Genomic DNA, 10,936 nt, shown 5'->3' with positions numbered 1-10,936 from the left:
GGCTGTGCTGTAGCAGGAGCCTGCGCAGTGAGGCCGGGTCAGAGTTGGGTGCAGCTCCACCAGAGAAGGAAGCGGAGTTTCCGGCTGTTTGCAGCGGAGGGAGAGGATTGCTGACGCCGCGAAACCCCGAGAAAAACGCCGGCGGCTCGGGGGGGGTAATAGTTCCTAGCATCGGTAGTGGTCGTTTTCTTTCATATAGGGGGATCTGGGGGCTGGTGATTTTTTTTTTACTCGCCGAGGGGGACGGACACAAACCGAGCAAAGAAGCGGCACAAGGCGGGGGTGAGCCACCAGCTACCGGCATGGCCAGGGACTACGATTACCTCTTCAAGCTGCTCATCATCGGTGACAGCGGTAAGCCGACGCCGGGGATGCGAGACGGGAAGTGGGCCTTGTCGTGTTTTTTTTACAAGGGGAGAAGAGGAAATGCAGCTCTTTACCCGCATTTTACTTCTATGATGCGTTTCAACGTACTGTTGTTTTATTTTCTTCATACAAAATGATTACTGAAATGTACACATCCGCCATATTTCTGTGGCGGTGACAGGGCGGAGGTTGTGTGTCCGGGCTGGGCATGTCAGCCGATCAGGCCGGATATCGCCTCTAGAGCTTCAGGGTTCGTCTCTCGGAGATTTTCCAGTCTTGTTTTCATATCGGCTGAGGCATTTGTTTTAGCTCCACAACAAAACACACTCTGTAACCTAAATACCTACACGGTGGTTCCCATGTTCGTTAATTTGGCCTCTAGTTTGTATCTCATGTTAGCTGTGCTAGCTAGTTGGAAGTTTGTGGCTAACTGTGAGCTAACGTTAGCTGAGACGCTAGCCTTCTGTGAAGTTGAGGCTCTGTCTACATACGCTAAAGATAGCTTCTGCTGCACGGTGCTAAGTGAGGTAGTAACTGAGTAAGTTATTGAAATGCATTCTGTTATTTAGCTGGCTAGCATGGTAGTGCTAGCTGCTATATAGTGGAGGAATGCTGCACTGCATTCTGCTTTGCATCCATCCAGTCACATTATAGTAAAGTGAGACTAACAAAAGTGGTTGCTATCAAATGTAGTGTGACCTAATTAAGTACGTCTTTCCGCAAATATGCTGAGGTTCAAAGACTACTGACCTATGTGGTAACCTTATCTACCTGTAGGTCCTTTATTACGTTAAACCCCGTGGCAAACAATGTCACAGTCACAGGTAGATGCATAATGTGTACCACTGATAAGGACTGCTCTTCTTGTATCTGCCTATTAAAGAGAAGACATGCCTTTGTAATGCGACTCCACCCTCAGCAGGAGTAAAGCTTCAGCCTGCAGAACTTCTTTGTGGGCAGTGATGTTTGCATTCATTGACAGCCCCGATCCTGGCACTACCCCATCAGCTGTCTGCTCACACAGTAGAGGGCAAGGCAGCACAGCAAGCCCTTCACTGCCACTCACACACAGAGGCCAGTGTCCCCCTCAGCTGCAGCATGGAAGTACATCTGTCTGTAATGCTGCACAGAGATGATTTAGGAAAGATGCTCTGACCTCTGCCGCTCCTCAGCTTCATGCAGACAGATTTGCCGCTGGGAATCCACGCACTGCATCTCCAAGCTGTGCCGAGGCTGAGTTTTGTCACTCAGCTAGACTGGTGTAGCCTCTGGACCGTAGCACATGCACATGACATATCTGTGTATGGAGAGTGGTTTGACACAAGCTCAGCTGTGTAACATAACATTCTGTTTACAAGTTCCATGCTGCAAAAGTTGAAAATAGAAATGGTTTCATCACTGACACCTTGAGGAGTTTGAGTTCTGAGGGAGATGGTGATTTTCTTGGCCAGGCAGTGGGAAGGCTTATAATATTAAAGCTTCAAAAGTACAACAAGATGATCTCTCTTCTGCTTTGAAGCTTTGGTTATTGTTGTTTGAACAAAACTCTGTAGTGTGGAACCCACAGGAACCTGAGAGCTTTTATGTTGCGACCAATCAAAAACAAGCTGACAATAACACAATAGGTAGGCTAGGTCAAAAGCCTGCAGGTTGAGTCCCACCCCAGGTTGGGCAGCAGTCATTTCCTAACCTGACAACTGATCTGTTGAAGACACAGGACTGATCCCTCAGATATCTTCATTTTCAATCCCCCCCTCCCTCTGCTTTCTTCTTTCCTGTCGTCTGTTGTGTGACTGTTACGTCTTCCTTAAAGTGATTTATTAAGCACGATAATTTTAGGAGGTAGATATATTTGTTCCATTTGATGTCTTGTGTCTGTGGCTTTGACGCAAGCCTTCACAACTGCTGCTGCTTCTGTAGGTACAGGCGTCATCAAAATGCTTTAAACGAACATGTAGGGTTCAGCCTTACTTACCTGAGCTCGCCCTGTAGGCCGTGCAACAGGTACAACTTTGTCTGTATATCTTGAAGAACTAAATCTTTAGGTACAAAAGGATTACAGCAACTGTTGAGGTGGTGTTAGTCTGGGGTAACTAGAGTATAATATGAGCAACAAAAACTCCATGGACATGTGTTGCTTTGTAATCCACAAAATCTGCTATAAACTTGCTATAAACAACATGTTTTTCCCCAAACAAACGTAGTATTTATGTTGAAAGTTTAAAGACAATGCACCGTGTTTTTGTTCTTTTGGAAACCTGTTGTACTCTAACCTCATCCTGTGCTTGTGTTTCCTCCTCAGGAGTGGGGAAGAGCAGTCTCCTCCTGCGATTTGCAGACAACACATTTTCAGGTGTGTGGTTCTACCTCAGCCACGGCAGCATCCTTTTAAGACTTTGTACTTGTGCCGTTGCGGGTCATTAACTCAATTTTGTGTCGGCGTCCGTGTTTGCAGGTAGCTATATCACCACGATTGGCGTGGACTTTAAGATCCGGACGGTGGAAATCAACGGGGAGAAGGTGAAGCTACAGATCTGGGATACAGCAGGGCAGGAGCGCTTCCGCACCATCACTTCCACGTAAGTACATCCACGCACACTTTTGCATTGGCTGTTCAGGTGAAGCCTGTCGTTTTCATTTCAGCTGTTGAATCTGAAACCAAGAAAAGGCTCTTTGCGGTCCTCAGATTAGGTATTATTTGAGGAAGCAGTTTGTAGACAACTAAAATGAGTCGGTGCTGCTCTATGAAACTGGGTGGAATTCCCCACAGATCCTAATTACAGATGTGAGAGGGAGGCTCCTGGTCTCATTCTGTAGTGCTGCATGATGGCAAGGGCTGGGTGTCTTTACCCTATTACGCTCATCGTGTGTCACGCTGCTGTCGGGGTGTTGTACCGCATCCATGTAGCTCTGGGTTCACACTGCTCTAGAGCAGAGCTTCCACACCTTTTAAGGTGATAACACAAGCATTTAAATCTGTTAGGTAATGACAACTCACCGTACGGGAACAAAAACCAAGTATTGTCTGTATAGCCACAACCTGATGTACCTTAAGTGTCTGCGGTAATGGAACTCCATTGCTGCATAAATACCATTTAAAAACTTTGTTCAGTCGTCTTTGGATCAGTTAAGTGTTATGGTACAGAAGCTGCATCATGCTACACAGCCAGTACCTGTTCATAAGGATAAGTTAATTGCTGGTATTGGTCTGTCCAGATAAATTGTTGATAATGATAATAACACAGGTTTTATCCTTTAAATCCAGGACTCATACTTGCTGGATTTTCTCACGTCGGCATTCAGACTCAATCAACCCACATTATTATTGTGTTATGTTGCAAAACAAGAGCGCCCATAGAAATGCAGATGTAAAACATGTGTCCAACACAAGTCTCTTTTTTTTTTGTTCGGCTGAGTCACAACACAAATCAAACAGCTCACTGCTCACACACTGTTGAGTGGAAACACTTTCCCTGTCGGGCAAGCTTTCAAAACGCGCTGCATCATTTGCTTTGACTCCTGCAGCTCCCAGCACCGAAGAATAAAACAGGATTACATCACATTTGTGTTATGTTTTAATGGGTGATTGGAAGACGCAGCAGTAGTCTGCCTCCAGGTGACTGTTTCTAGGTCTGTGCCCAATAAAAGGCAGTTAATGCAAAATGAATAGGATCTTTAATTATTAAAATTTGTTAGGGTAACACTATACTCATTAACCTGTATCTTTTTACCATGTTGTCATGACCCCTACACCTACTACTACTATTATTATTACTACTACTAACAATAGTATTAGTAGTAAGGATAATGATTCAGCACTGTCAGTGTCCCTGTTATTCTGAATTAAAAGTTTACATAGGGAATATGTCTTTAGCAGAAAGAAGTTCCAGTGAAAACAGTGAGGCCCACTCTGTTGGTCTTACGAGCGTTTCCACTGAAAACAGCTGCTTATAAAAAATACCACTAATGAGAGTGGTGAGAGTCAATCACGACTTAGGCTGCGGGCCGTAAAGCCAAAACAATGAGCAGAAAGACGCCATAAAGCGAGTGCAGCGCGGGTAATAATTCTCTGCGTTTGTCACTATGAGGGACCTCTTTCACATTACAGTTAGTTCTTTTGGTGCATTGTTAAGTTAGTTTTTATTATTAGCAGTCTTTCTATAAACTGCACCCCAATGATTAACCTGCAGGTTCCTTTTGCCGTCGGCTGTCCTCTTTACCTGACTGTCCCTCACTGTGTCTGACAACCAATTACTCATGTGTTCAGTGTCTCGCACTAAGGCCACCTGTCACACCCGTGATTTCTTTTTCCCTGTAAATGCCCTGCTGAAATATGGACTTGCCGTTCAATTACCGTGCAATTTACACAGGCTGGCTTGACATTAGAGTACAGAATTGACAGCCAGTGTGTAATAAATAACAGTTGTGCATAAGTGTGCAGCTGCTCTCACTGTATGAGGAGCTCTGATGGAAACAGCACTGATCCGACCTACAGCTCCAACCGCAGTCATACTCCCTCTTTTTGACTTTGACTGAAGCAGACAGAGGCTACACTTATTAAACTGTCACTGTCCAAGTTGTGTGAGTTTTGTCCTGAATGAGGCCAGAAGGGCATGCTTGATAGTTGTTATTATATTCCGCTGCAGTGAGAACACCAAATACATCCAGAAAGCTTGAAATCCTCTGCAGTGCCGACGCTTCAGCCCCTGAGGAGTATGACCGTCCTAGTTTGGAAGCAAGGCTGCCAGTCGTTCTGCAGGAATCTCTCCACCGAGCAGGCAGCCCATTTAGGCTGATTGTTCACTGTGCTGAAGTATGAGTGGCGTGGTGCCTCATTAGGCCCTAAACTCATTAGGTCCTGAATTTGTGGAGATGGATCATGGGCAGAGACCTGCTCGGTCCACTCAGGCAGATTAGCCCAGGGTGGGAGCCATATGTCAGGGCCTCGGGCAGTGTGCCCGTGGCACACCCACCACTGCCATCAGTCTCAGGCCCAGCTCAAGAATAATATAAAGTACAGCTTTAAGTCTTTTAAAAAACATTCTCCCTTCTTCTAGTGCGTTCACGATTTTATTCTCATTTATGCACAACTGGTGAAATTTGGGATGCGTCACCTTAATACTTCCAAATTTACAGATTTTTGGGCTATAAAGAAAAAAACACAACGTAGCGATTCTTTATTTTGTTTCTATAAATGAGGGAAAATGACAATTAACAGGAGTGGACACTAGAGACAGACAGGAAACAAGGTGCAAGAGACACGCAATGACAAGCAACAAATATCCCCAATCAGACTCAAACCTAGCCAACAAGGTACACGATCAGCGCCTTAGGGCCACAAGTGCACCCTTTGATGGAGGACTTTTGAGGGAGAAGTCCAGTTTATTAACATTTTATTACCCTGTTTGTGCAGTTTTATTGCAGAAAATGGGACTGCAGGTTGGGCCCCACATGCCTGCTGTGTGTGTTTGGTAGTTTATGGTTCTCTGTTCATGCTGAGCACACACATACACACTCACTCACTCATGGAAACTCACACACACGCACACACATACTCGCACACGCACATGCACTCGCACACGCACACATATCCCTCCACCCCTGCTGTCTGGTGACCCATTACGGCTGGACATTGGGGACACGCTCAGACAACGCCATATCCCCACACTGTCACGCCAGGCAGAAACACACACACACACACACACACACACACACAAACACAGAGTAAGCCGGACAAAAGGTTCTTTGTGTTGTTTTTGGCGAGTAGCTGCACTGGGGATTCTCCGTTTCTGAGGTCTGGTGCACTGTTTGAAGCTTGGCTGCAGGTCTACAGTTGAACTGTCCATCATGTTCTGGTTTAGTCGTCTGTGTGGGACAGATGCTGGTCTCACTTCTGTGGGCCTTCTTTCTTTACTCGAGCAGTCACACACACTGTCCAAGTTCATTGTATCCGCGTAGACGACAGATGATGTTGTTGCTGGTAGAGGGCCAGAACAGTCCACATTTTCAAGTCCTTGCTAATTGTAAATAGTTAACAGTTTCATCATATTTAATTTTGTCTCAATCATCAACACCAGTTACCTTTTTATATCAGATGTCTTTCAAGCACCCTTTCAGTGACACCATCAGTCATGTTCCAAACCTGCTCATTTGAATGTATTTTAAAGTAGATTTAACAATTGATGATAAAAGTGGATATAATAGTGGATGGTATATTTCTTTCATACAGTTGAACTGTCAGTGGGTAGGCCAGTTTTACCTTGAGCTAACTGTGTCAACTTCTCCACTCACTGGCTGACTAGTGTTCTTGCATTTGTAATCCTAACATGTGGCTGACTATGTCTCTCTCGCTCTGCATGTTCAGATACTACAGGGGAACGCATGGGGTCATAGTGGTATACGACGTCACGAGTGCAGAGTCCTTCGTCAACGTCAAACGATGGCTACATGAAATCAACCAGAACTGTGATGATGTGTGCCGAATATTAGGTGAGTGTGCACCTTTTACTTTTCCAGAGGAATTCAAGGGACTGCTGTCACCTTGGTATCCTTTACCTAAAAATAGACTCTATCCTTGAATCTAGTGCACACCTATTTTGTTTGCAGGCAGTGTGAAGATTTTTTCCTTGCTTTTTTTGACTCGTGTCACCATGGCAATATTTCTTGTTTTCAGTGGGAAACAAAAACGACGACCCCAACTCCAAGGTGGTCGAGACGACTGACGCGCAGAAGTTTGCCGAGCAGATGGGAATCAACCTGTTTGAGACGAGTGCAAAAGAGAACATCAATGTTGAAGAGGTAACTCATTGTAACTGTTGTCTCGGACTGTTTGCAGACTGATGTGTTTGTGTAGAGAGGTTTCCGGGTAATGCTCGGTATGCAGAGCAGCTCAGCTGAAGGCTTGAATTAGGCAGCATGTCTGAAAATGTTATAATACCTGCTGATCAGCAGGATGCCTCAGTGTGCTGCATGAGCAGTGTCTTATTGTACAAACCATTCCTTAAAGCAGTGGTCTCAAAGTCAGATTGGCTCAGGGTCACTGCTGGTATTGTCATCTCATAGGAGGGCCACATGAACGTTCAAGTTGTACAAGAAAGTGCAATATTCTGAAAATGTTTCCATTACTAACATCATACTTAGCAAAAATACTTAAAAAAATCTTTATTTTAACTGTTTATAAGTAGTTGTATGTAGTTTAAATTGATATGAACTATACAAAACAAACAAACATGTACAAAGGGTCCTTGCTGCGGCAGCCATGGGTTTGAATCCGACCCGTTCATTATTTTAAACCAAAAATAGTAATAAACTTGCCGGGCCAAAGGGAGGGGGATGGAGGGCCAGAAATGACCCCTGGACTGGCAGTTTGAGATCCCTGCCTTAAAGGAATAGCTTTTTGGGAAATACACTTTAGAGCTGCAACTAATGATTATAATTATCAGTGACTCTACTGATTATTTTCTTGTTTTATAAAATACAAAAAAAATGACATCACTACTCTAGGCCAAGAAATAGTCCAGCACATAACACCCAGTAAAACCTCAAATATGTTTTGCTCTTCGGTTCTTGTTTGTAATATAGGTGTAAAGTATTAATTGGCAGCTTTAGAGAAGGCATATTCGTATTTTACCTCCGGACAGAGCCAGGCTAGCTGTTTCCCCCTTTTCCCAGCCTTTATAGTAAGCTAAGCTAAGCAGCTGACAGCTGTAGCTTCAAGTAGAATGGACAGATATTTGAGGTGTATCAACCGTCTCATCTAACTCTGAGCAACAATAAACATATTTCCCAAACTGTTCCTTTAATGCTATGGAAATACGAGAATAAACTCTATATTTCAAACATATTTCATCCACAGGTGGTTTTTCATCAAAGTGCTCTCTTCCTACAGTCTGCATACTTTTCACAAACATACATAAACTGCTGTGTTTGACTGTCATCGGTTTGTGCTCTCCCTGCAGATGTTCAACTGCATCACAGAGCTAGTGCTAAGAGCCAAGAAGGAGGTGCTAGCCAAACAGCAGCAGCAGCAACAGAACGACGTGGTCAAACTCAGCCGGAACAGTAAACGAAAGAAAAAGTGCTGCTAGCAAACTCGAAGCCATCCGCAAAAGGCCCACGGCGTCTTTTCTTCACACACGCATACACACAAGATGGGACTCAGAGCATCTAAATTAAAGAGCAGATAAAGATTTAATAAATATACAGTGAAAGATTAAAAAAAAATAAATGGAAAAAATGTCCCCTTTGGACAAATTAATCATGAAGACTTAAAAAGAAAAATGTACAGATTTTATTAGATGTCAGATCAAGTTTTATTTGGAATTCAGCAGATGGGCACTTATTGACCTGAGGTCCTCCTTTCTTAAAGGATCTGCAAGCTGATAACTGACCGCCATAATGATTTATATCCACATATTCCCCATGTTCTTCCATCAGTATCTCATCTCTCCTTCTCATTCCAATGCACACGGGACATTCAGAGTCAGCTCAGACTCTGCGCCTGAGGAGAAGGAGGGCTCACCTGTCTCTGGATTTATTTGTTTCTTTCTAGTTTTACTTTTGGGGGGCTGGGAGGGGGAGTTTTTTGGGGGTTTTCTTTTTTTTTCTTTTTCTTTTTTTTGGAACGGGTGTTTCAGACACCTGTGTTACCATGGCTCACACCCAGAAATCATGAACTGCTAGATTTTGTTTTATTTGACTTGATGGGGGGGATCACACGGAGGAGGATGATGATGATGATGATTGGTAGACGACCTTTAGCAACTAATCCGATGGACAGAACTGGTGACTTCTCATGTTTTGTTTCTCTTTGTCTATATTTTGCCAAGCTTCCTACCCTCTACCCTCTAACCTCCAGTAGTGCTGAGCCAACGATAATTGATTTTATGTTTTCCTTTTTTTTTGTTTTGTCTTTTAAAGTGGGGCAGAGCAGTTGAACCACCCCTGGAGCTCTGGGACATCAGGCTCTGAAAGCACCGTTCACTGCAGTCTTACTACGCTTTCAGAGTTCGCTTTTTAAACCTTTTCCTCCATCTTTTTTTTTCTTTTCTTTTTTTTTTAAACAATGATACTGCCAACATTATAGAAAAAAAAAAAAATTAAGAGCTCAGTGGCGCCTCTCATTGGACTGTTGCCATAGTGGCCCCTGGTTGACCAAGAAGCCAAGTGAATCAGGGCCTGATGAGTCCTCAGGAAGCGCTCAGGGCTGCCCTCCTTCCCTCTCATTCCCCTCTGTATTTCTGCAGCCACTGGCCTTCATTCCCCCACCCCCCACCCGGACGCCCACATATCAGCACCTCTCACTTTGGTCCATCGGTGTGCACGGGGAGACTCTGACTGTGGAAACTGGCTTCTTGTAGTCGTTGACCTCCAATCCATTGCAGACTGTGGTTTTTGCCCTTGTGTTTGAGCATGTAACACTTTGTTTGAAGGGGTATGTAAAAGGTAACATGCATTTAGACTGTGGAGGATTTACTGTATTTTCTCAGCTTGCAGAATATTCTTAACAGTTGACTAATGTTAAAATCTGATGTCATGTTTTTCTTTGCTCTTCTCCGTCACAACCCCCAGCGCTACCTGTTCAATTGAAGTGTTACCGCACAGTGTTTTTGGCATCCATGATGAGTGTGTGGCAGACAGTGGGACTGTTAATTAAGAACAAACGGGGATGAACTGCAGCACTGGATCCCAGTGTGTTCGGGCCTGAGCTCCTCTCCCTCTCCATATCCAGGGTTTGTCACAGAGGCCGAAGCAGCGACAGCGTCTATCACTGACATATTTGTTTGTTTATTTTGAATTGGGAGATAGTAAAAGGAGAGAGCTGTAAGCTTCTGTCGGAAACATTCAGTTTTTTGTCCTCTGGGCAGACTCTGGCAGCCGATTTGGGATCCTGATACACGTCGAGAGGTCACTGTGACCTCAGGGCCTAGGAATGGTATCAAATCTCTCACTTTATGATTTCTACTCATTACGTGTATGTATATATAAATATATTTGTGTGTTTATATTCAATATAGAACATACACACATAATTAGCACACCAAACTGTGCATGTGTTAAACATGCCCCATGTGCTAAGGTGGAAACACACTCGTCAGCTGTGGTTTGCTGTACACTGGAGAAAAAGAGATGTATCATTTTTCCCTACATGAATTTAATCAGTAATAAACGTTTTAAAGGAATAAATATTTGACACATAATGACTTATCTCATTTGTCACTTAGCTTAAGTTCATTTTAAACCTGTGTCTTTTTATTTTTTTTGCTTTCTGTGAATAAAATTGTATGAGAGGATGTGTGCACTGGTCTTTGGGAAGCCTCTTGCTACTATCTGTCTCTGTTCATACGCCAGGAGTTTATCATGTTTCATCAGAATTTCCCATAAGCAGCGACAAGTTTTTAAAAAGAAACTCATGACAATTGCAGGCTGCTTTTGTTTTTCATTGCTATCGTCAGTTATTAGCTGTCAGGGGAGTAAATGTGAACATTTTCCACACACCATTGGAACTTCATACCTGGTTTGTTAGTTGATGAAAAGGGGCGGGGGATTTCATATTGTCAAAGCAAAACAA

At 43.8% G+C, this 10,936-nt stretch overlaps 1 protein-coding gene across 2 annotated transcripts; it reads left to right on the top strand.

Moving 5' to 3' along the window:
• The first annotated feature begins 33 nt into the window (after positions 1-33).
• Positions 34-10,565, top strand: rab35b (RAB35, member RAS oncogene family b). Of its 2 annotated transcripts, XM_051421355.1 has the most exons (6): positions 39-354; positions 2,669-2,719; positions 2,822-2,945; positions 6,731-6,855; positions 7,040-7,164; positions 8,325-10,565. In XM_051421355.1, the coding sequence occupies exons 1-6, from the start codon at positions 303-305 to the stop codon at positions 8,451-8,453; spliced, it is 606 nt and encodes a 201-aa protein (XP_051277315.1). In that variant the 5' UTR covers positions 39-302; the 3' UTR covers positions 8,454-10,565. The 2 variants fall into 2 exon arrangements, with proteins under 2 accessions (XP_051277316.1, XP_051277315.1); XM_051421356.1 differs by lacking the exon at positions 7,040-7,164 and having other exon boundaries at positions 34-354; positions 8,325-8,431.
• The last annotated feature ends 371 nt before the right edge of the window (positions 10,566-10,936 follow it).

The sequence above is a fragment of the Dicentrarchus labrax genome, unplaced genomic scaffold (genome assembly GCF_905237075.1).
Source record: "Dicentrarchus labrax unplaced genomic scaffold, dlabrax2021, whole genome shotgun sequence".
NCBI lineage: Eukaryota > Metazoa > Chordata > Actinopteri > Moronidae > Dicentrarchus > Dicentrarchus labrax.
The sequence above is the reverse complement of the archived record's forward strand: the minus strand, read 5'-3'. Positions and strand labels throughout refer to the sequence as shown.